At 37.0% G+C, this 26,029-nt stretch overlaps 2 protein-coding genes across 4 annotated transcripts in view; one reads left to right on the top strand and one right to left on the bottom strand.

Moving 5' to 3' along the window:
- Positions 1-111: 111 nt before the first annotated feature.
- On the top strand, positions 112-14,602 carry LOC135694740 (peroxiredoxin-1). Its single transcript, XM_065213599.2, has 7 exons — positions 112-286; positions 5,018-5,121; positions 9,280-9,316; positions 10,126-10,242; positions 11,771-11,893; positions 13,064-13,229; positions 14,366-14,602. Exons 1-7 carry the CDS (start codon positions 126-128, stop codon positions 14,411-14,413), a joined length of 756 nt encoding a protein of 251 aa, XP_065069671.2. The 5' UTR covers positions 112-125; the 3' UTR covers positions 14,414-14,602.
- LOC135694736 (uncharacterized) overlaps positions 14,408-26,029 on the bottom strand; it is a 14,503-nt gene continuing 2,881 nt past the window's right edge. For all 3 annotated transcript variants that reach the window (XM_065213594.2, XM_065213593.2, XM_065213592.2), the window contains 3 exons: positions 24,619-25,226; positions 24,115-24,159; positions 14,408-16,375 (listed from right to left, as the gene is read on the bottom strand). In XM_065213594.2, coding sequence (XP_065069666.2) covers positions 15,326-16,375; positions 24,115-24,159; positions 24,619-25,226 — 1,703 coding nt within the window. In that variant the 3' untranslated portion in view covers positions 14,408-15,325. The remainder of the gene's footprint in view (positions 16,376-24,114; positions 24,160-24,618; positions 25,227-26,029) is intronic.

Consider the following 26,029-nt stretch of genomic DNA (forward strand, 5'->3'; position numbering starts at 1 on the left):
ACTACTACTACACTACAACAGCAAAGTTTTTCGAAGAACAACGTTTTTTGGCACCCGGTTGCTTAGAATGTATGTATCCCTGTGGCCTTGCGACACAGGTAGTCTCTGGACTGTATTTATGCAAGATGGCAGCGCATGCAGCAAGACGTGGGCTTCAATTTCTGGTCAAGGGCATTCTTCCAGCAGCCCCTAGAAGCATCAAAACACTGAACAGAACTGCGGCTCTAACTGGAAGTTCAAAATTTTCTTCAGCAGGCCTGCTAACTAGTGCATATTGCCACCACAGGTATTTATTTTTAGACATCAATCTCTTTCACACATCGTTCTAAAGTTAAGCTGTAGGTGCATTTCTTCAGTTATCAGCAAGCTGCCGAAAATTTAATTGCTAAGAGAAGAGACATTAGACAAATCTGGTTTTATTTGAACTCAGGAGTGCGTTATTCTAAATCTTTTCTTTCCGTCTTTCGAAATCCTGTTGCCTATGCCATATTCGATATCTCTGCAAAATAATTTGAAGTAATGAATCAGAATAAACTATGGGTCGTAGACAAAAATCGAGTTAAACGCAAAAATATGAGATGTGTCACTTCACATGACACAAATTCAGGTAGTGATCATCTGTGACCAGTGGCGTCGCCAAGAGGAGTGGACTGCGGTGGACATATCCACCCCAGTTTTCCCAGAAGTCGATTTTCTTATTTCTCGAAATATGTTGAAAAAATTTGTTTTCGTCCACCCCAGTTTTTTTGAGCTGACAATGCCACTGTCTGTGACACAAACGTGGCATGGATCTGCTTTGGAAACAAATTTTTAAGATCATTTGAAAAAAAGATTATATCGAAATAGGAGGACAAATGTAAGCAAGCAAGCAAATTTTAGCTCCCTGGTTTGAAGTTACCTTACCAAAACATTTTATCCTGGAGATTCATAGAGGGCATTAAAAAGTATGCTGCTTATCTGACAATAAACAGTATTTTGCAGTGATACTTTGTCCAAATGCTTGCAACTTCTCAGCATTCATAATTTTGATAAAATAGGGTAAAAAATTATTTCTGTTTGGCAGATGCTAATATTTGCCTCTCGATCAGGATGATTTTAATCAATCATTAAAAATCATAATGTTGCATGCAATTCAATTTTTATTTTTAGCCCCATACGTTCATTAACAGTTTTTGGCTGTGGTGCTGGGGCCCCCGTAAAGTCAATCAGAAACTAACAAAGTCAAAAGAACAATGGGCAATAAAGCCTTATACTAAGGTAACTGTTTTGAAAACATGGTGGAGGGGCATCTCCAATTTTCTTGTCACTCATATGCTTATGCCAAATTTGAATGCCTTTGCCAAGACTGGTGCACAACTTAAAGGTGCAAGGAACTTTTGAAGGGGTACACACAATAACCCTTGAATTAGAACCTGCTTTAAATGAGTACCCTTACTTTAATGTGCACACCCTCAAGTGAGTGCCCAGCAATTGCAGCACCAAGAGGGGGGGGGGGGGGTCAGGGCCTGAAATAAGAAATTTTTACAGATCCACAGTTTTTTGTAAAAATTGGGTCTGGTACTTTGCTGAGATTGGCATCATGAGGGTAGCAAATATAGAAACTGCCATCATAGTGCAAATAGCATGTCCTAATTGGGCAAATTTTTAAATTAATGAAGTATAAGTAGCAAAAGCTGATTCTTTACAATAAATGGATTGGGTTAATAAGAAATTAGCTACATATAGCGTTCCTAATATGTGAGCAAAAAGTTATCAAAAGGAAACTCTTTTACGTGGTTTGTTCAGATCTTTGTCAAGGTTATTTTTTATTTCCTTTCACCTTCAAAAACTCCCTTAAATCTGCCTTGCTTCCCAGACTTTGGTGTTTTTTGGTTTTTTGGAGCCATATCTTTGCAGCTTTTCTTGAAACTCGAAACTTGCGAGATCAAGCATATATATTGCAATATTCATATCTTTATTAAGCTATGGAGCTTTCCCCACCTGCTTCTATCTTATTGTAGGTGATCTTCTCTCAGTGTCTCTCTGCATTCTCGGTGTTCAATCAGCCTCTCTGCATGGACAGGATTAGGGTTTGCTGCGAGAATCCAAGCCATTATCTTGTCTGGTAGAATTCCACTGAGAACAAGTCTCAGATCTCTGTGATCTTAGTCGTTTATTTCTCAAAATTTAATGCATAATCGAATGAAATATTTTGTCTGGGAAAAAAGTTGGGTGAAGTCGCTTTTTCTTATGAAAAGTTCTTAATTGCATTCAGCCCATCAAATTCTTTGCTATCAAATCTGTTCTTCAAAAAGTTTTGATACTATAAACGAGAACCTCGTTACAGATGGCAAATAAATTCTTCTCTCGCTGATGTACAAATTGTGCTTGTTTCGTCTTATTCTCTTTTCGCCCATTTTGAAAGCATGATCTTTACCTCCATCTTGTTTGTAATGCAGACACCACGCACCAGCACCAGACCTTAATTTTGGAATTACGCCAAATTTGTCATAAGATTGTGCTAGATTTGCAAAAACTATGCTAGATTTCAAATCAAGGCAATCCTGCCCGAGAAGAGGCTGATCCATGCTCAGAATATCAAAAGTGGCCAGAGTTGCAATTTGGCCTTTTTGACAACCCAGTGTACTTATTCTTCATAAACAAAAAGGCAATTTAGATCCATGGTTTGATTGCCAAAATTCTTCATTTTGACAGTTTCTCAAAACCCCTTGGCCGTCATAAATTGATTTGGCCAAAGAAGCAAAATTTTCCTGAATTCTGGCAGCATGTGGCAAAAAGCAAAACAAATGCAAAGGAAACACACATGTTTGCAAAGATAGTATTTAATTTTTTTTAAAATAATTTCAAAATTGCAAATGATGAATGATGAAACAAAGTTAAAGATAACAGACAGTTTTAGATAAAAGCAAGTGAAAACTTTTGTAACCTACAAAGCAAATTTTGATTACGGTATCACTCCCAATAATTAGCAAAAATTTAGCTTTTTTGTATACTGCGTTTAGCTGGCTGCATTTGGCTGCCAACCACAAAATATGTGGCTGCCAACCATTCAAAACAACTGGCAATATCCTGAAGGTGGAAAGTCACAATTTACTCCCAAAATGAAACCACAGATGCTGGTGTAAAGTGTTTGCATTTGGTAACGATAGACAATGGATCAATGGAAACAATGTTTCTTCTAAATAATATCAGAATTTTGCAACAGTTATGCTAGATTCCAAATTATTCTAGATTTTATGCTAAATTACGTTTTTGGCCAATATTATGCAATATTACCCTAGATCAGATCACACTGGCACAAGCCCACAAGGGAGTGGCTAGAACGGGACTAGGAGTCTTGCCCCTAAATATTTTCACCGCCACGCCCTTTGAAACGCCGGAAAACATCCCTTTCAGAAAATATTTGCTTCTTTATGTCCTTATTCATAAACATATACAAGACCGAGTTAGATAAAATAAAAATTTATCTTTGATCACACAAGATAAATCACCGTCAAAAGGAACAAAAACGTGTTCCCAGCAGAACTGCTACTGTATACAGAGTCTATTTTACTTCAAAATAGCACACAGCATCATAAAGCGCAATTGATTTTTCTCCGCATGCACTGAAGCTTCGAGCTCTGAAGTTTCTTAATTCTTCTTTATTGTCCATTGCTTATTTCTTATCGCAATTTTCTTATAAAAAATGAGTGCAATACATAAGGCTGGCATTAGGCATTCACTTCGAATTCAAAAAATATTCCCATCTCTTTCTTAGGCGTTTTGATTGGTATTTTATGCTGCGCTTTTAAGAACATGCATTATTTACAAATCCACACTTTTTACAATTACAGTTCCACAATTTTAATTTACAACCCCACAAAGTGTGTCAGATCCACGCTTATTTTAGGTCCTGGGGGGGGGGGGGGAGGTTGGGGATGTCTGCCATTAGTTTAGTCCCCTCAGAGTCTAGTGGCTTTCCCACCGCTGGTACCTTGGCCCTTTAAATGTAAATCCAGCGTCTTGTTTATGAATTGAATTATAAGGATGATGTTGAATTATAATGACGACAGGGAAATTGAAATTTAAAATGAACTTGAGTAGAGAACTGACAATTCACTTTCTAAAACAACTTGGAACAAATTTATTTTCCAGCAATTATTTTTTTCTTTTGCATGAGATCTGTGAACTTTTTAAAATCTAATCAGCACTACCTTTTGAATGAGTGCCCTGCTTGAATGATATTTGAGGATTGCATGATGTTTTTGACGTATCTTTGTCACGAGTAAGAATAAAATGGCAAAAGCGATTCCAAACCGAAGTCAACAAATTATAGATATAGCATGGGCTCCGACGCAGGTTGGAAAGTGGAGGAGCCAAGAGAAAGTGTAACAATCATAACCAAAGTTACTTTTAAAAAGCTCTATTGTTTTGCAAAAAAAGTGAGGGGGCCATGGCCCCCCCGGCCCCCCTTTCGTCGGAGGCCCTGTATAGTATTCAACTCCACTTTCCACAACCTGCTCTTCAACTACTACTCAAAAACAACTCTACTATTGTTCTTTATATCAAACAAGAAACAAAGTCTAGCCCTCAAGGGGCTATTAATTCTACTTTAATTTCAATTGATCGATCTGAAGTAACCTTTAGATTTTGGTGAAGTGGTGTAGCATAGCAATAAGGAAGCTTAGAGGGCAGACCCCTGGTTCGATTGCCAGAAAGCTTTTCATAGCGCTACATCCTTTATCAAATGAAACTCTAGTCAATTTCGAACTGCAATCTATTGCAAGGGATTTTGTTTCAAAGTTTATTCATTTTTGCAGCCCTTTCACCCCCGCCCCCCTCCGCTTTCGGTATTTTTTATCTAAAAAAGGTTTCCCTGTGGCAAGCCTCGTTTCAAGCATACACGTGAAGCCTCACTCCACTCAAGGAATTTGCTGACAATCAATGAGACTGCAGAGCTCCAGCTCTTTCCCACATTTGTAGTCAAGCCAGAGGCGGAGCAGAGAAGTCACTAACCAACGTCGTTTTCTCTTCACAGCACCATGAGCAAAGCCTTCGTCCAACAAGCTGCACCTCATTTCCAAGGCACTGCCGTCACGACTAATGGTGATTTTAAGGATATAAAACTTTCAGATTATAAAGGTAATTATTTTCAATTCTCAGAAAACTGTGCCGAAGTCATAGTCATCTAGGCCCCACCCCAGCTGACTAGATTTCGCAAAGGGGCGCGTGGACAAAAAATTGGTTTTTGCATTTAATTTTTCATAACGCATAACTATCTGAGTGTGGTGAGAAAAGTGCGAAGAAAGGCCAATTTTTAAACGCGGCATATAGGGATGATCATAATCGCAAGAAACACGAAATGGCAGGTGGAAATCATTTGATGTACTTCATTTGATGGTCTTCAATCTTTGGCGAAATTTTTGCCCCAGTTAATTTTATGATTGTCTCCACGGAATTTATTGTTTTTTCGGAAGATGATTATTTCTATGCTGTGATAATTTGTAAACCTTGTCCATAGAATCCCAATCATCGTCAAATTTGTTAGCAAGTGCAAATGTGAATAGTCAGATTTGAACGTTCTCAGTCACATCGCATCGACCGACATACCGTTAAAACATGATAAGGAAAATTGTTCTAACTTAAAGTTTCTTTTATCCTGTGAAAAAAGACGAGAACTATTCCAAACTCGAGCTAAATAAATAAAAATAATCTGTGTGTGTATTTGAAATACAAATATAATTCTGTGTATTTGTTTTCCAGACTTAATTCCAGGACAGGGTTAAATCCTCTCATTTTTCACCGCATAGAAGTAAATGCAATGTTTTCTTAGAAAATTAGAGCTAGACGAAGAGAACAAAACAAGGAATCACCATATTTGCACACACAAAAACTTAGAAGGGACAATCTTGTTACCATTCCCTGTCTTTTTCCTGATTGATAAAGTACCCTGCAAATCAAATGCTTATAATTTTGCTCTATTAACGACAGTAGCGAATCTCACCATACAACACTTATGATTTAGTTTTGGGTTTTTGGTTGTCAGCTACTGAATAATTTTTAAGTATTTGTGCTGACATTTGCCAAGCAAACAAATTTCTAATTATAGATCAAGTATATTATCTGAGGTACAAATCACTTTGGCAAATAGTGTACTATTGATTTTCTGATGAAAAATAGGATTTCCACCAAAGTTGTATAAAATTGCCATATAGTGATCTGCCCCTTGATATTATCTAATGGCAGAAAAGTATAACACTCAAAATTAAATCTGATCTAATGAAAAAACAAACAACATATTCAAATAAAGCCTCTCTTTGCGGCTATCAAAAGATAAAGAATAATCAACTTGTTGTCAACAAATAAGACAATGCCTGAACGGCTCTTTCTTTTTAGGTTGCCTACATTACCTTTGCAGAAACTCTTTTTAGAGAGATACAATACTAATGAATTAAAAGAGTTACAAATGATTTGAGACAGATGTAGAATAATAGCACAGGAAAGGATTGGATGTAACAAATAAGATGCAAAGCAGGTGTGGGACAGGTGTTTTTCTGTTTGGTCAGGATAGCTTGATAATTTTGCAGGTGCCGTCTTTCTTTTTTGCAAAATTTAAAGAAAATTAGGTGCTGCATTATTGTTATAGAATTTTTGCATGGCTAAAAAAACCAGAATGAACAAGTGATACACCATCCCCCCTGCCATCATACTAAACCACAATTTTAGGTTTTGGCAGAGAGAAGGGGTTAAAAATCCCCTTCCAGGAAACTGTCAGTCTGTTCTTGGAGAAGCTTGAGATTGCTCATTTTGGATACTTCCATTTATAAAAGATTTTAAGAGCCTGCATTAAGACCAATTGGTGTCTGCAAGATGTCAGTAAATCAATGTCTTCTTGCACTGGTTGTGTTTTTTTTGTGATTGTTGATTGCTAATGAGAAAGACAGCTTCCTTGCATTTCCATCCTTTCATGGTTTTGAAAATGCTAGTTGTTTAAGAAGCAGAACCTTATGTTTGCTGACCTTTGCAGAGCTTCTGTGACCTTATGCTCGCTGACCTTTGCAGAGCACTCTAAGCAAAGAAGAAACGTCATTGGGAAAAATCTAGGTTAAGTGAGGTTGTCAACAACAGTGTTCTTTCTCTAAGCAATAAACTCTTGAGAAAGAGAAAAACATGGCATGGGGGAAGTTGCTCTCCTGTCCATTTAAGAGAAATACCAGCTTGTATATCAGCTTGAAATATCAGCTTGAAATATCAGCTTGAAATATCAGAATTATATTTGTATTTCAAATACACACAGATTCTTTTTAAGAGAAATATCAGAAATACCTACAAGCAACCCTGTTCATTTAAGAGAAATATCAGCTCATAATATGTGAAGCTGAATTCATTCAAGATGTGTAAAGGGTAACTAGTAAGAATATTATTATTATCTTAGTCAGGGGCGGTGCACAGAGTTATGGGGTTGGTAATAGCTTCTGTGAGCCATTCCTAAATAATGGGGAAGAAACTCGGCACCAAGGAAATGCTCGATGTTAGTGGCCATTCAGTTTTGCAAGTGATCAAAAGACACAGGATAAGAATAAAAGAAAACATTTCTCCAAATGAAGTAAAAACTCTTGTAAAAAGAAGTGCATTCATAAAAAACGAACGAATGAAGCTTCTTGAAGAAAATCCGTTTTCCTGAAGAAAAGGTACTTTCTTCATCTGAAAAAAAAACAAAATTTATTTGCAACGTTTTTGCATTGACAGACCCCTTAAAATGTTATTTGATATTTACTATGTTACCACAAGTTGTAGGCAAAATATTAATTCTATAAATTCTGTCCTTGTCATCCATTGTGAACGCATTGCAAAATAAAGGCCGGGGCTGCACAGGTGAGACCACTTTTATGCAACGCATTTCAATTGGATGGCTTATTGCCTTTTCTTTTAGCTGCTAAAAGGTGCATTAATAGATTTGCAATTATATTAACATGAGAGCCCCTTTCATTACCATTGCTCATCCTGAGCTTAGTAAAAAGGTCTGACAGAAATATTTTGATCTTTTTTTATTGTTTATAAAAGTAATTTGTTTCTAAGTTACTGTTAATAAGTCACCAATGACTAAACAAGGCCAAAGAGAGTATTTTTCTTCATCTCCACACGTCCATGGATATGCTTGATAAGCAGATTCACAGGGTCTGTTCTTGAGTGTGAGGTGTACCCTTTTCTTTCATATCCAGCAGTTGCTTGTGAATTAGCTTCCCTTGCGACAAAACCAGTGAAAAAACTTTCTGGACTTTCTAGTGATATTTAGTTTGATCGTTTGCTAACAAGCTCTTCGTGTTTAAAAGATTTCAACTGATTACCTGGTATTCTCTGGCTACGTTAAGAGAATTTGAGAACTATTGCCTCCAAAGCCAAAGCATGCAGTTTTTATTCATGAAAACAAAGGAGCTGAATCAATGGGTTATTACTAACCTGGTTGTTTTGCAAAGCTAAAATGGTAAAATAATTGCAAAACTATTAATGCATGGTGTTTCACAAAAAGCTCATTGATAACAGACAAACATGCTCATTATGATTTTTGTTGGCAATAGAATAGAAATTTGTTTCATTCATAAAAGTTCAGTTGGTAAACAAATTTTATTGACTGCCTTAAATTTTCTTTGACAGTTTATATTCATTCAGAGTTTTATTTTAAAAAAGTGGTAATAGACTATTAACATTATTACCACTGCCCGCTGCCCCTGATTAGTATTATTAGTTAATCCAGTCACACATTCTTTCGATCCACACCTGAATATAAATTCCCAGCCAGGGGCGGACACTTGATCAAAAAATATTGGGGGGGGGGGCAAGCCTATTGTTTTAATAAGATGACGTCACATTTACCATTGTTTTAGAACAAAAGACCATTGTCCTCCAAAGTATTGGGGGGCAGTCGTTGCCCCTTGCCCCCCCAAGTGTCCGCCACTGTTCCCAGCTTACTTTCAGCTTGCTTTCAATCGTTGGCAGACATTTATACTCTAAAGAATGTAGGACAAAACGTTTGCCAGTATGCTATGTTTCTGTTATTTCAAGCCATCTTCTAATTTTGGGGTACCATAGACTTATAGGCGTTCTGTAGAGCTTAAAACGTTTTTAACAATTGAACCTCTTGTGAATCATATGGGTTTTAGCATAAACAGGACTTAGACATGGTTTCTTCCATTTCACATCCTTTAAAATAGAATTATATATATTTTGTTTGTTATACTCTTTCAGTTTTATTTATTGAATAATTTGAAATGCTTGCTGATGCACATAATTTTTTTTCAGGGAAATACCTTGTTTTCTTCTTCTATCCACTTGACTTGTAAGTAGTTATGATCTTCAAATGTTATGTTGTAAGATATCTTAGTTAGTCTTTATTTGAAAACAGAAGAAAGCCAGGTTAACAAAACAATCGGAAAAAGTAATTGTTTTAGCTATCAAGCCACCAATTGCCATTTTTTGTTGAAAAATAGCAGTTATCAGCTTGTACTAGAGTTTTAAATTTGAAATTGAAACCAGAAAAAATATATAAGTTATCAAAGCTACATAAAGTTTGCAAAATTTACTGTGAAATACTCTACAGCACAGAATTTACTAACAAAGCTACATCACAAAACAATATTAAAAATATGTTTGCATCTTTTTTTATGCATGGAAAAAAATGCTGGAAGATTTTCATCAAGAAGATGAAACACTTTAGTAATTGTTGACCAAAATTTTGATCTTACCAGATCCTTGTGTTGATCAAAATTTTGATCTTACCAGATCCTTGTGCCAGTTGACAGTTTATCTCCTTTAGCTGATGAGGTAAAATTTGAATGACAAACTGCACTGCTATTTCTATCTCATGGTGGGAAGCCCATCACCAGGAAACATCTGATAAAATGTATTATACTATTAATACTTTGACAGGAGTGTGGTTTGAAGGTAGTTTTTTTAGAAATCCAAGGAAAGAGGATGTGTGGCTCTTTAAAATATTCTGTATAGATCTTAATATTTTACCATTTTGGTTTTAAATTTTTGTTGCAAATCTTATTCAAGAGTGATTCTTAGTTTGCAATGCATTCTGCTTCTGTGGAGGTGAATTCATAATTGATATGCATACTAGAACTGATATCATTTTGGTTTCAGCACATTTGTTTGCCCAACTGAAATCATTGCCTTCAGTGATAGAGCTGATGAATTCCGTGCAATTAACTGTGAAGTCTTAGCTTGTTCAGTAGACTCACACTTCTCTCATTTGGCATGGTAAGTTGAGTAAACATTAATCTTTTTAGTTTAAGTGACCTCGAAAATGCTAAAATCATTATCAGAACAATAATTATTTTTGTATCAAGCTGGCAAACACAAATTCCTTTTTTAAACTCTTTTGAATTACACTGTCTGTCAAAGCAAACAGACTTCTGTATATTTGCATGCTAGCACAGAGTAGAACCGATGTCATTATATGGTTGTAAATTAGACCAAATTAGATATGGATATGTTTTTTATCTTATGTATTGCTTATAGGAACAATACTTAATTGTCTTCTTCTTTAAAAAACCATACAAAGTGGCTCTTTCTGCAAGGTTAGCTTTCTTGAAGGAATTTTTTTAACCGGGGTCGATTTGTCCCTTATCATAGCCCCTTCCCCTGTTTGAAATAGCATGGACATGTTATTAGATAAAGCACTTGTTTTTTGAAACCAGAGAAGCCAATTCTAGTTTTGAAACAGAAATTGTTGGAAATTTTGGCTACCAAACTTTTTCAACAACTAAGTTAGTTTTCCTTTTAAATTGGTCAGTAGTAAACAGGCTACGAAATAAAGGTGCCAGTTTTCATCCTATGAAAACTCTTGGTTAATCTTCTCCTTATCCCTACCAAAACATAAAATTAATACATGGATGCTTATTAATGAACATAAAAGCCACTCGTGGTAATTTGTTGCCCCAGAAAGCTATCAATGGATTTTATATTTGAAAGGTTCAGGAAGAAGAAGCTACCCCTATTTCTACCCATCCTCCAGGGAGGGGGGCATGAAAACCCACCTGACCATGTGACTGGGTGGTTGCAGGAAAATTTTCTTGCATAAAGTTCTGCAGGAGATTTTTGAAAAAGTTTTTTCTTGCATTTTTCATTTGCATTCTAGTCAGGGGCAGACACTTGTACGAATATTGGGGGGGGGGGGGGAAGCTATTGTTTTGATAATGTGACGTCACATTTCCTCATTGTTTAGAACAAAAGACGAGTGTCCTCCAAAAAATTGGGGAGTGGGCAACTGCCCCTTCGCCCCCCCTGGTGTCCGCCACTGATTCTACTAAACTTTAATATTCTGATTGTAAATATTCTCACAAGTTAGGAGGTTTGAATTATAGCTAAGCCCTTTTCCAGATCAATTTAGGCTTTCACCACTAAAGGATAATATTCAGTCACCAAAACAGAAAATGATTTTGAAGTGTTTCTAAAATTGCCTAAACCTTTATAAATGTAGCTTATACTTTCGTCCACAAAAAGTTTGATTGCATGATTTTTTCATTCTCTGTTTGCCTCTGCCACCTTAGTGTCCCACCAAATCTTGGATTTAGCAGTTTTAATGGCACTTTATTTGAATACCGTATTCCCTCTAATGAACGCCATCATCTGATAAACTCCGCCCTCTATTAAACGCCGCATCCAAAAGTTGGATTTTTTAATGAACGCCGCGGCGTTGTTTAGAGGAAATAAGGTATATAAACTCATTCGTTTTCAGTGTATATTAAAATTGCTTTCTTAGTCAGCATTGATTCTTTTGTTTCAGGACAAGCCAAGATAGAAAGAAAGGTGGTCTTGGCAAAATGAAAATTCCAATCTTGTCTGACATCAAAAAGGAGATTTCTAGAGATTATGGTGTTCTATTAGAAGATCAGGGTATCTCTCTCAGGTAACCCATCATTAAACTATTTACGTCAACAGATTCTTCCTCAGTAAATTGCTTATTTTCGATCAATATCAAGCATAGCGTTATAGTTAATGCTTGAGGTAATAGCAGACTTTGTCATACAGTAATGTGAATGCAGAGAGACTTTCTTACATTGGACACCGGTGACCCCTTGAAATATGGTTTCGAACCGTTTTATTCGCCCGTTGTTTTGGTGTTCAGTCCTTTATGTTCATGCAAGTTAAATCGCCCGGTAAAACTGTTTTAACTTTCAATTTAAAAGTTTTGCAGTTGTTAACGTTGTTTGAAGTGAAGTGTTTGAAGTTTGGTTGCTATAAAGTTTTGTTTGCCTTTCTGATGACAGCTTGTTGATAGAGCGATTATGGATAAATCGAAGGGTGTCATATTGCAATAAACCACAAACTGATATGCATAAATGGCGTTTCAAATCATTTTTTTAAGAAACTTTTGTTCCGCCTGCCGATCCAGCTGCCTGGATTCAAACAGACTTTACCAGAATAAACAGGCTATTCTGATACAGGTTGCAGGTTTCAGCACTGACAGGAATCGTCGGCAGATCCTGAAGAATGAGGATGTTATTTTTGTGATACTAAGACGGATAACCACATGCCCAAGGAAATCAAACCGGGCTGTTGTACTTGACTAAATAAAGCGAAATCATTTCATTTAATAGGTAGCTTGAAATAAGAATCCCCAAGAAACATTCTCCCAACCCTTTACTTATTGCTTCTTCACACCTTCAAAATCTTTTGGATGTCCTTTTGCTTGAGTTTCTTTTAAGTTTTGTAGCTTTTGAGTTTCCGTCGTATAAGTTAAGATTTGATTTTTGTTCCAGCTTGATGCTAAACTTAAAGATTTTATCTACGACGATAAAAGTAAAATATTCCACATAAGCCTATAGTATCATATTATTGAACTCGGGCAATTTTGATATGTACCCGGAAAATTGCGGTTCCGTATTATTAAACTCGGGCAATGTTGATATGAACCCGGGTATTTTTGTTAGAATCTGTACACTAGTGCTTGGAAAGAAATGGGAGTAGAATTTAATTTAAGAAGAAATGGAAGTAGAATTTGTATAGTTGATAAATTGTTAGCTTGTATAACTGTATAATTTGTATAACTGGTAAATCGTTAATCGTTTGTTTGCAGAGGTTTGTTTATCATCGACGACAAGGGAATTTTACGACAGATAACTGTAAATGATTTGCCAGTTGGAAGATCTGTTGACGAAACGCTCAGATTAGTGCAGGCGTTCCAATTTACTGACAAACATGGTGAGGTTTGCCCTGCTGGCTGGAAGCCTGGTTCCGACACGGTGAGTGTTTTTCTCCGTATGCATCTAAAGCACTATTCCCAATCATTAAACATTTCACGTTAACAATAGGCTCGAAAAATACCCTTATCCAAATATGTATGGGGTTTTATCAATGACCAACAAAGTATCCATAACGATTCATAACGCGTATCTTCTGAAATTAAAAAGGCACAGTTAAGGAATTCTGCCTTAAAGACTCATTGCTAACAATGAGCCATTGCGCTACGCAAGCATCCCATAATGCATTTTTAGACAGTCTGAAATCAACTTTGGTTAATCCGTAGAAGTTTACTGCCATTGTTTGGATCGTCGCCACGCTCGCAAAGGCTCATTGTTATTGTTGAGGAAGACCCCAGATAAATTTCTCGATTTCTTTGACGAGCAAATAAGTTTATACGATATCTTATTTGATAATTTGTACACTTACTGCAAAATAAAGAAAATGCTGCGAATGATGTTTAGGTCTTGTTTTCTATGCCTAATGCAAAGGTACCCATTATGGACCGTCAATCACTTTTTACCTTTGCTTTTTCCACGCCCCCCCCCCCAGTGTAATCATTTAGCAAATTTGAAAATATGCATATATAGTAATTGAATAACGCTGCCCCTACCCTTTACCAGAAAAGTTTTTTATCGTAAAGAGTGCAGAAAAACTTCTTTGTCAAGTAAAAACAGTTACACACCATTCCACATCCACCAATCCGACATCACAATGGCCTATTTTAAATTTGTGCACTTTTTAGTCCGTTTACTTTTGCTCTGATGAACCCCCGTTTGCCGGGGCGAGTTAATTTAAGTGGGGCTATTGTTGTTTGTTCTCGGTCTGTAGCTTCATTAGAATCAGTTTCTCCGCGCCGCTCAAGGCGGAGGCTGGTCACACTACATATCGTTCCAATTAATTACAAGGACCAACTGAGTTTGTAAGTTCTTGCAAGTTCTAAGCCCCCATCAAGCTTACTTGTTTTTTAAGGTCTTTGAGAAAGTCTCAGTCGATTATGTTGTCATTGCAACAACGGCCCCCTCACAAAGAATTAACGATAAGTACCCCCCCCCTCCTTGGCTACGTAATATGTGTAAAGCCTTGGCTAAGATCGTTTGAGGCCTGTTATGAGAAACTGGTCTGGTTTTCCTTTCAGATTAAACCTGATGTCCAGAAAAGCCAGGAGTTTTTTTCGAAGCAATAAAGATCTTATAGCAACTCTATCAAAGACTGATTATGCTGAGGTAGCTTAGCTGTTTTAATTGCGCCAGGGTGAGAATCTGTTTCTTTGTGAATTGTGCTTTTGTTTTAATTCATGAACTGTATTCCTTATAAGCAGACTTTCTGAACTACAGAGACTGAATTGCTGGATAAATGCCTGTATCATAACAGATTTGTGGCGTCCTTTTGTGTTTGTCTTTCTGTTTTATGATATGTCTGAACAGTTTCAAATAGAATAGATGTAAAGCAAAGGATTTAGTTTGTTTAATGTTCAGCCATCCTTGCTTTAGGTGTTTACTTCGCACCACTACCACATAGCACCCAGGCAATACTACTAGCTTCTGCAAGTGATTCGTTGCCACGCTTTCTCGACATGTTTTATATAAAGCTAAAGTCGCGAAGAAAGTTGCGGAAAATAAGAAAAACATGCATTACTGCTTCAAAACATTTTCTTCCTTAAAAATTTCCACAATTACAGTTCGAACATGTTTCGGGCTCCAAACAGGGTTCTAAAACGTTATTTAGTGACTGACAAAGCATTTAAGAGCCTTAATTTTTGTCAATACAAATTTTTGATGCAAAGTGTGAACACAAGATTTGTATCCTTCAGCGAAAATTGAAATAAAGATTCTTGTCTTCAAATGCTTGTCATTTGTGACATTAACATGTAACGTTGTAAAGACAAAAATATGGAAGAACTTTGACAGTGAAAAGTGGGTGCTTGTCAATTGTTTACTAACATAGAGATATGCGTGGTCGAATTCCTTCTCAATTGTCGGTATTTTCACCAATTTGTTTTTTGGCAAATGCCCTAATGAAAAATTTAATGCTTGCCAAATCTTGAATGGCGAATCAAAACTGTCATTCGTATGAATTTATTTATATACATCAGCATCTAGCTTAGAGATGAAGACTGACTTTTAGAAGCATGCTTCTGATTATTTACGTGAAGTAACTGCAAGTCCTTCTCTAGTTCCATGTTTTCGGTTGAAACTGATTGAGTGATTGATTTACGTAGAGCCAACAGCTGTTCCTTTGACGAGCCCTCTCTCTGAAGTTTTTCTTGAAACACATCTCCATTGACCCTCTCTTCGGCCTCCATGCCCAAAGCTTTGGCTTCGTAATCATTATGAGACTGACTGTCCTCCCTGTTTAGCGGGATTGCATTGGTTGTGGTTGAGGAACGAAGCATCTGACCCTTGTTTGACTCGGTAACTTTGGTTAATTGCTTTTCAGGATTTTCGTTCTCTGTTTCTTTCTTCATTTCATCAGTATTAGGGTTTATTTTTAAAAAAGGAATCCGCACATCAAACTTTGGCTTATTCCCAATTCTTTTTTGTTGTAAAAGCTCAGGACTTTTGCGTGTTGTTTCTGTTCCGTGGTGCTCCGACTTATCATACTGACGAAAAGAACTATTTTCTTCAGATTCCAGGCTGCCACAACGAGAGGGCAGTTTTTCGGTCAATCCTTTATGGTTGCTGCCTTGCAGTTTGTTCGTTTGTTTAATGGGAACCGTCTTGCCGGTTTCTTCCTTACTACGACTTCTCTTTTCGGTTTTCTCTTTGTCTCGGCACTTTTGTTTAACAGGTTTATCGGTCAGTTTCCTAATGGATTTGCCGTCCACGGATAGGTAATTGTAGATGTTTGAACTTTTCTTTTTTTGTTGGTTCTCGTGATTGTCACTTACGGTTATCGATTCATTTGAAGATCCACCACTTGAGCTATAATATCCATCTAATGACGTCTTACAACTGTTCTCAAGACGAAAGCCTCGGATAGATTTCTGTCTCGTTGTCACGTTTGGCATACTTTGTATTATTCGTATATCCACGGGTCTGAGTGAATAACCGTGCCCGGCCCTACCACCCTGCTTCCTCTGTTGAAAATCTTTTCGTTTATGCTCGTATCGTTTCGGCTGGTGTGAAAGATTCTCAGGCGTTGTTCTCTGAAAAGAACAAAGCTTTGTGAAAATTTCTTCTAAAAATATGAAGATCGGTCTGCTAGAGCAAATTGTGTTTGCGATTCTGCTATTTTACAGCCCTAACTTCGCTGTTACGTCACACTAGCAATATGCCCAACTGTAATTGCCTTCTTATGTAATTATTATAGTGTGTGCTGTCAGACGCGGAGGATTCGTTTTTAGTAAATTTTTGTTGTTTTAAATGGTAGCTGAGATTGGTTTCTATTGTATGATAATAGGGTTGAGTTTCATTTGACGAAGTTTGGTGTGATCTTTAACAAGATAACGAGAAACAAAACAAGAAAGTTTCAAAATAAATCAGAACTTGAAAAAGTACAACAATAAAAAATAACTATAGAAAATAGCTTCCCCTTTCTAGATTTACACTGTCAACATAGACGGCAACAAATGAGAATATAAAAGTGGTTATTCTTTGCATCAGACAGTTCCTTGACATCGGAGTAATAGGTTTTGAGAGTTACAGCAGGATTTAATGATAGGCAAAAGAGAAAGGAGGCTGAAAGAAAATGGCATTGGCCGATGTTCGAGCATAGGGCTCCGAAAGGCTTTGCAACCCGACTTTGAAGTTGATACAGGCAAGACTAGCGAGCAGTTTCAACACTGTACAATATGCAGCCATGGGATCTAAAGATGAGGGATGCGAGGGACATTTTGTTTAATATTTCCATCTCTACACTTTTATCACGACAATCTCGACGGTAGCAATCTCGATGTTTGTGTTTTTAGTGGGGAAGGATTGCTCTTCGACTCTGCAGAGACCATTTTCCCCATAAACCCCCTATCAATCAATGTCTCCGTTGCTTTTTAGATGATGGTAGAAATAAACGAATTAGGCGTGACTTTATTGCTACTGAATGAGAGTCTTTGGATCATCGGAATCCTGTTGCTTAATCTTTCCTTACTTAGAGCTGCAATTAGTGGCATGGCGTCCAACGTCAAATGTCCTATCAATCTAGTTACTACGACCTTATGGCAACTTGATGACGGACCGAATAGCATTTGGGTAAATTCGGAAACCACCAGTTTTGAAAAACCGTGTGATATATCGCATACTTTACCGTGTGATCAGATCAGTAGAAGTGACGACTCCACGGAGGGGTTAGCAAGGGGAATGAGGAAGAGGATCTACCTTACCTACCCCCCCTACCTCTCTCATCTTTATGGTCTGTTTCCCTTGCCGGACATCATTGTTTTACGTCACTGCTTACCTTTATATACTACTAGTTAGATATCGTTAAATAACTCCTTAGAAGCGTTGATAAACCAACTCCTGAATGTCCTACTACCCAGGGGGTTACTTAAAGTTTTCATATACAGAGGGTCCATCCGATAATTGTGGGTAAAAATTTTCCTTGTGGTTTTGATAATTTGGGGTACCTGGTTTGAAAATATACTTTTTCATACTTACGGCTTCAACTAACACGTGACAATATTAAGAACAGGAATAACAGAACAGACTGATTATTATAGGAAACAGTCTAAATTACTTTGACTAGTAAGTAGTATCTTATGTACTCAACAACAAGATTTTGTATTTTGATTATTTTCGGTCTTATTGACACTTTTTACCTGATAATTATGGGTCAGTAAAATTTGTTTTTGATACTTTTAGGTAAATAACTGCGGATGGACCTCCACGTATATAAAAAGTTTGAGTGACTCCCCTGGTTAATACAATGAGTGCCTCAAATGGAAATCGTTAGTGTGCCAAAGGTCATTTACACTAACGTCATTTTTGGTGTGCGAAAAAAGTAACTGTGGGGTTTGGGAACACGATTTTTCAATGTTTCCTTTTTTTCTCGAAGGAAGACGGAGCACAATGGGTAGAAATTCAAAACAAAGAAAAAACGTTTCGATTTTCAAAAAAGAACATGGGGGCGGGGATAGCAATTTCACATTTGTTATTAAAATTACATGACAAGCAACAAAAATTTTAGTAATGCAATTTAAAGGCCTGTCACACAAAAAGCATTGTTAAATGTGTTAAGAAAAGGAAAAGCAGAAGAAAGCGTAGGAATGAGAGCTGCTGAAGTAATTGACGGCATTTGTCTCAGAGGGGTTGAGATTATCCCCAAAGACTATTCGTAATAAAGATGCATTTTAAAGAAGTTACAAAAAACAGGGTGGATCTAAAAAAGACAACGTCATGAGCATCGAAAACTTTCGTCACCAAATATCATTCCAGGGTCGGGGTAACTATGGCAATGGCCTTGGCGATATCTAAATGCTCAAAATACGAATTAAGGGATTTGCTTCGGTATTTACTGTAGTGTAAATAGGTTTTTGCAAGCCCGTGAAGTACAAATAAACATAGCATCTTTTTACAGAGCATCTGAAGCATATTTTCTAATATGAAATTAGGAAAGGAATTTCACACCAATGTTAAGAAAGTCGTATGAATGCTCCTTGCTTTGCAATGCTTGCAAAATTAGAATTTCCAGGGATTTCCCAATAATACAAGAGACATTGTTGCTCAACCTTACAAGAACCTAAATTTAAGCACCAATTCGCCGTCTTTCTAATAAGATCGACAAATGAAGTAGCCATAGGCATAAACCCCCTCAAGTTTTTCTTGAAAGACGACTGTTGGGTGCAAGTAAGTGTCATAGTGTCCAGGGCGAGAGAGAAAGTTTCATGACTTAATGCCATGCCAGATCACACAAAAATATTTTATTTCATGTTTTGTTTCCTGATTTTCTTTCTTTGTGAACCTATGAATTGAATCTGATCAATGGTCTTAATAAGGGTTTGGCCAATATATTTTGATGCTGTGTTACCATCAGCTGTGGTCAGGGAACACTGTCAGAAAGGATATTTAACAATTGTGGTCAATTTGAACCTTCAGTACTTTGCTGTGTATTATCAGGAATGTGATTGATTTTCCAGGCATGGCCTAACCATTAAGCTACGTTACGTAACTTCCTAATCTTGATTTAGAAGGAGGGGAGTGGTTTATATATTAGAGATCCAGTGTTGATTTTCAAGGTCTTGTATAGCTATTAGGACACATTCACATCCCGTTTGGCTGTCTCTGATGAAAAATATATACATGTTATGAAATTTCATTTGTCTGGAAGTTCCTGTTTTATTAATCAACAGAATTCGACTCGAAGGCGCACTATTTCCACCTGGTTTTCGCTGTTTATCTAGAGCAAAAATCGATCTTGAAATCATTTCATTGTAGGTGTCTTAATGTAATAAATATTCTAAGACAAAATGGCTATGTTTATCACTAAATACTTGATTTTAATTGGTTGCTCGAAAAAAGCAGCTGTAGTTTTAGTAGGAGCAGCTTTAAAATTCAGCTGTTGTTTCCCAAGTTATCTCATGCTCATCTATCAAAACAGCACAATTTTGAATTTTTTATCTGCATTTTCTAGGTCAGAAACTAAGAATAGAACTATTTTAAGCCCTTCGAACATTTGTACTGGGACGCTGCTTGTTTTTTGCGTCCCTTCCTTGTGTTAATGTCTCATAACACGCTTTTTACCTGATGAGATGTTCAAAAATAAAGTACGAAGATAGCAAATAACCTCGCACCACTTGTTATTTAGCAGTGACATAACCACAGAATACAAGCTGTTACAGGCAGGCCTATCAAGAATCAGTTGTTGTGTCGCAAACCTTATGGTATTTCAAAATATTTGAAACATAATAGGATGAAAAAAGGTTTGATTTGTATTAGAAAGAAAATTAAGTCGTTTAGGGTTTAGAATTTTTGGGTCCTGCGTGATTTCTAAATGATTCAAACTTGGGTCCAAAAAAGTGGTCCACTAGGTTTTGGTAACCATGTTTAGAATGATGAAACAACACTAATCCACTTGTAATGTGATAAGAATTAGCGATTTGCTTCCATCTCGGGGGCGCGTTTTGCATGTCAGGTTGCCATTGGCAGCTGTTTGTCTTTTGAAATTCACGTTCACAGCGGCTTAAAATGTGCACGTGACTAGAGAACAATACTCGCAATGCTGTAACCAGTTCGATCAATAAAACCTGGCAGATGTTCACAGAAGTTGAAGGTTTCATAAAACATAGCAGTTAGCGAGAGCGGTGAAAGGATAGACGGTCGTATACGATTGGATAACGTGCAATTTAAGGATTACGTAAAAGCGTTGGTTTCATTACTGTGGTTGACAGCCAATCATACCTGCATTCACCAGAGCCGGTGAGATATCGTCGATGTATGAAGGAAATGAATACACAACACTGATCTCTACAAGAATGAATACACTACACTGATCTTACCAAAATCGAAGTGCAACCGGGACGAAAACACTAAGAACTTCGAAGTTTTGATCAATTAAGCGGATATTTGGGTGGGCAAAAATTTCGACTGATTACAAAGGAAATTGGATTTATCGTTTTGAAATAAACCTGTTAAATTTTTGAATATACACCTCAATTTGACAGGCTTTCTGGCAACAGCGTTCGGAGACAAGTGTGTTCGTTGAAGCGGATAAAATATATCTAGCAGTTCCAACTTGATTTGGAAAAATTCAGTAAACATGCTTGACCAAACAGCGCTAAAATTTAGACGTGCAATGTCATTGCCGAGTATCTTACTTGACGTGGAGGCTGAGGAGAGTGAAAGGCTTGTTATTGGCGATAACCCAGAGTTTAAAGCTGGTCAGGAAAAAAAAGAAAAAAGAAAATGGTACAGCCGTCTCCCTAATCCGGGGCACCTTCTCACCCCGTTAAGAAACTCGTTGCTGAAGTTTAAGCGAAGGCATGATCATTACGAAGACGCTAGCAATGAGGACGAGAATGGAAACGTCGAAAGAGCGAGAAAAACAAGTAACGACGACGAATCTGGCGTTAATACAAACAAGAGCGCAAGTGATTACGACATCACCTACGTTGATAGCAATACTATAACAGTAGAAACTGGCATTGCTAAAGACTATAGGCTTTCTAATATTATCGACGTAGATGTCAATTCAAAGCATCTGAGTTTCAACGAACATATTGGAGAAGCTCGTGCTTTAGCGCATGGGAGGGTAACCGTCAAGGATGTATTTTGCGGGCGGTATAGAAAACTGTAATAGGTCTTTTGTGAGCATTCAATTCTAGATTTCTGACATATTTCAAAGTGGCATTGTGTATGGAATTACTCAGTCAATGCCGGATTGTGCAAAGCGTCTGGTCTTCCTTATTTTGCTCTACACAAAACATAACAATAAATGAATCGATGACGTGCTTTGTTTACCTTTTGAAAGGTCGGAATTCCGATCACACATTACATAAATACGAGGATGAATTTCGGGCTGGTTTCCTTTCCAGTGTCACAGTATTTCTCAATACACGCCTGTTTATATCCGATGGACCTGCTGATCCTGTTTCGTACGCGAATTCTTCAAAATGAAGTTGTACGGTCTTATCCCGATAACTCAAAAATTATCAGGGGGGTGTGAACGTATAAGGAAGGTAGAAAGAGGAATGCTCAATCAATTCGAGTTAGCGAATGCTCGAATTATCGAGGTTCAAGTCATACGGTCATACAGTACTTTAGTGCAGAGATTCCCTACCGCAATGGTACCTATCATAACCACCTCAAGAAAATATGCATTTAATTGCACATATGGAGGCTTGTGGCGGTGTGTGATTAACATTAACACGATATTCGAAATCTTAGCCATACCAAACCTTGGATATACGAAATATGAGTTATTCCGCAGATTCATTCATAATTTATACGTTGGTTAACTAAAGCATGTATTTTTGTCTTTTTTAGACGCCAAATGTGCACTTTAACCAAGTTTCGGTCGCCATTGCGTTTAAAAAGCGTGAATCTAGCGAATCGTTTACGCGATTCGCGTTGGCGACCGAAAAGGCTTGAAGTCAGCAAAATCTTTCAGTTTTGTTTATGCAACCAATGATATTCTCCAATGCTCAAAAATAATTAAAATCTTTTTCAAGTGCATGCATTTTGACGCAGGTAAAAATACTTAAGATTACATTTTGTGTTTAAAAGATGTTTAATAAAATGTTTCTCATCTTGAGAAACTTTTGGCAATCCGGCATATGTATGTACTTAGGGTAGATTTAATATATGGCTTAAATTTTAGAGATCAACACAATTTTAACGTCATCCAATGTTATTTATGAATAAGTAGGTTAGATTATCGTAGGATCTTCAGTTTTGTTAACTTGGATTTATAAGTTACGACTATTCTAGTGAAAATTCTATGCAATGATATATGGAACGAAATATACTTGATATAGAGAAGGCACAGAGAAAGCCCATTACTTTCTCCATGGTGGCTTCTATTTCCTTTTTTCAGTTCCTTTTCTTTCGTGACTATGTTCCTGACCCTTGTACTTTAACTTAGTTGTTTTAAATGTGTTAAATAATTTCTTTAATGTATCATTTGTAACATAAAACTGACTTGTATTTATGTTTAAAAATTGAAAAATTCAAGTTGATTCCTCGATGTTTCGTTTTTTGTTGATATGAAAATTTTTTTTTCAGTTAGGATGGAACTGGTAGAATTTTCTAGCAAGTGACAAACAACTTATTTGCGAAAATGCCAAGTTATGTGTTTAAATTTTGGTCTTTCTCTTTTGACAATCATCCTTTTGACTTTTCCTTTTCTGTGGAGTATCAAATTAAATAATTAGGGGAACATTTTGTTGTTTAAACGGAGAAAGATTAGAATTATTGGGCAAGGCAGTCGAAATGTATGACTACATTCACCGTCCATCGGGGATTTGTACCCAGTTGTAATGCTTGGTGAATGAACAGGTACGGCTGATGCTTTTCGAAACCAAGATGAAAATTTGTAACGGTTCTGTCCACGACGCATCTTACTCTCCTATTGTGTATATCAAGTTTCGAAACGCCCACCACGCGTTCATCATTGTTCAAAAAACAGTACACGTCCTGCTTCGAATGCTAAGGAAAACTCAGTACCTATACGTGACCAATTTTTTCAATTTCTTGCATTTTTTCTTCTTATAACCACGTAATATTACAAGAACTATTAAAGGTTATTTAAAATTTGAATTGTCTGATTCCATTTGCATACCTCATGGTGATTCAGTAGCGATTTTTGACTGTGGTATGCAGATATTCTGACAATTTTTGGCGTTTTCTTTGAAAATCTTCATCAACAAACAGCTATCTCCTTGTTCAACTCAGCAGCATCGTTGAAGTTTTAAATGCACATACTACACACTTTCAATCACTGCGTGGTACCAATGCAAGAAAAATGGTTGAAAATTCTTGGCATCGCTATTAAACAAAGAATCAACAAATCTTTAAACGTAAGTCGATTCCCAAAGTTTACTTCGGTATATTGTCAGTAGTGGGCATACTAAAACATTATGAGTTCGGTTAATATAGAAAAACGCTAAGGGGTAGCGCTGTAGCCCACATTTGCTTTTAGATTAATTGCTGTCTATCACTTGATGCATAACAACCATACATCCCTTGTTGCAAGCTAAAAATTGTTCATTGCAAAGTAAAAAATAATTGTTGTAGCCTGTTTCCAAACATAAATTTAGTATGTTCTGTTAAGATACCAGGAACAAGGCTCTGCCAAGCCCACCTACAAAGGCCATTCAAAATGGATTGCTTGTTACATTGCTTTCCCCTTCCCCGTGTTTTTTATCGCAACTCTACCTATCTCGCGAGTGACGTCACTCGTTCCCAGTTCTCTTACTGACAAGCTTATTTTTAAACACGACAGTCTTATTATACCTACCTTTTCTTTTCTTGGGTCTTTTTCAGGTGTAGTTATGATCTTCACCTGGAATGCAGAAGGAATGGTTTTGAAATAGCACAAATAAACCTAAGAACACGTAAATCTTGTGCGTTTTTGAAAAACTTTTAGAGGCAAATAAAGATTTCAAAATCCAAAATGACTTGCAAGATGAGTTGAAACGAGGATCTGCGTTTTAAGAATGTTTTGTGTATGAGATAGTGGCCGAGCTGCATCATGTGACTCCAGCCTACAGAGACTCAAGGGTGCATTATGGAAGCATGGCGTAGCTGCAAGTGAAGGCATTCCATTTATCTATAGTTTGAATATTAATAGCTAAAAGTTGGTATTAGAACATTGGTAGGTAAATGAAAATTGGACAGTTAAATGCCGAAACGGTGTCTGGATTTTTCCAAACTGAGAAAAATTTGAAATATAAGGTTTGTGTGCATCGTTGTAGGCCCTTCAGTATCTACAAGACATAGAGAAACTTTCACGTTTACTTACATTTTCCCAACTAAACTGCTCTTTCCACGATAGCGGGAACGGCCTAATTTTTTTCTCCCTGCATTTCGCTATATGTTCATCGTTGGTGCTCCACACTATTTTATCATTTTCCTCTTTTTCTTCTCTCTCTTCTTTTTCTATCCGCACCATATCTTTTCCATTCTGTCCAACTCTGATATTTTCAGGGTATTTAAGCAGTCTTCCAACTTTGTCACCTAGTCTCACATCCATCATATAACACATCTGATTCTTATTGCTTTGTTGGCATAAAAACGCGTCAAGTACACCTCCGTGGCCTTCTGCATGAAAATCTATCCATTTCGGTGCAGGAAGTGTTGGGTTGCTGAAGTTGTACCACTCAGAGGCGTAGGCACCCCTTTCTATTTTATGTAGTATTTCCTTAACGCACCGGTTAGTGTATGATTTTCCGACATTTGCAACAGTGTTAGGTCGCCATTCTGTCTTGTCTTTCTGAATACTCGCTCTTGATGATGGCCGGTGGACTGGTAAACTTTTTACAGATAGATTCTCTTTGGATAAATTTGATTGTGTCTCGCTCTTACTAAACTTTCTTTCCGTTGATCTTCCCACTTGTGGATTGTTACCCGCTGAAATTGTGCACACATCAATTAGTTCGTAAACGAAGTTAGTTTGCATAACATTTCTAAATATTTGCTACCAGCAATTTTGAATCACTCGCATGTTGTATTTTCTTAACCGAATGTCTATAACGTTAAAACTATACGCCTTATAGACTTTGGGGGCTTTTGCTACTTCAATGCTTTTTTTGAAGATAATCGTTTACTTCACATTAACAAAATCTATTTGATTTACAAATAACCAAAAAACCTTGACAAGGAAAAAACAATCATTCAAGCAGTTTTAGGTTCGAGAGGGTCGGCTGAGTGATATCTGGCAAGATTCTGCTCAGTCATGTAGAACCTAGAATACTATAATTTAAGGTCTTAAATTAAAAGGCAGCAACAGAACCCTACCCCAGCCTGTCAACCCTTTATTGTGCCACTGCCATAATTTTCTCTGGGTCCACCCCTGGTGGCTCAATTTGCAACAAAATATGACATTATTTTCTTTTGCTTTAGAAAAGGGCAGAGTTTGACAGCTTTTAAACTGTCCTGCTAAAAATGTCAGGCAAAACCGTCATTTAATGGTTTTCGAAACATTTTATAAATTGTAAAAAGTCAATGTTGAAATAGGAACATCATTAAAACCTCAAATTATCACAAAAATGTGAAATCCGAAGCCTCTTAAAGAAGGGAAGCATCCCATGGCTGAAAATCAGGTCTGAGCAGAGGTGATTTAGTCTTCCTATTTCCCAAAGGGATTACTCCTACATATACTGGTTTGAGATGTGACATTTTTTGGGGTACCTTTTTTCAAGTCGAAAATAAAT

The sequence above is a fragment of the Rhopilema esculentum genome, chromosome 8 (assembly GCF_057945365.1).
Source record: "Rhopilema esculentum isolate cy_ngs chromosome 8, ASM5794536v1, whole genome shotgun sequence".
Taxonomy (NCBI): domain Eukaryota; kingdom Metazoa; phylum Cnidaria; class Scyphozoa; order Rhizostomeae; family Rhizostomatidae; genus Rhopilema; species Rhopilema esculentum.

Excerpts from the sequence above, each read along its gene's own strand:
- LOC135694740 (XM_065213599.2), top strand. The coding sequence starts at position 126 with ATGGCAGCGCATGCAGCAAGACGTGGGCTTCAATTTCTGGTCAAGGGC. Across the intron at positions 287-5,017 it reads AGTGCATATTGCCACCACAG|CACCATGAGCAAAGCCTTCG; the intron begins GTATTTATTTTT and ends TTCTCTTCACAG. Across the intron at positions 11,894-13,063 it reads GATCAGGGTATCTCTCTCAG|AGGTTTGTTTATCATCGACG; the intron begins GTAACCCATCAT and ends GTTTGTTTGCAG.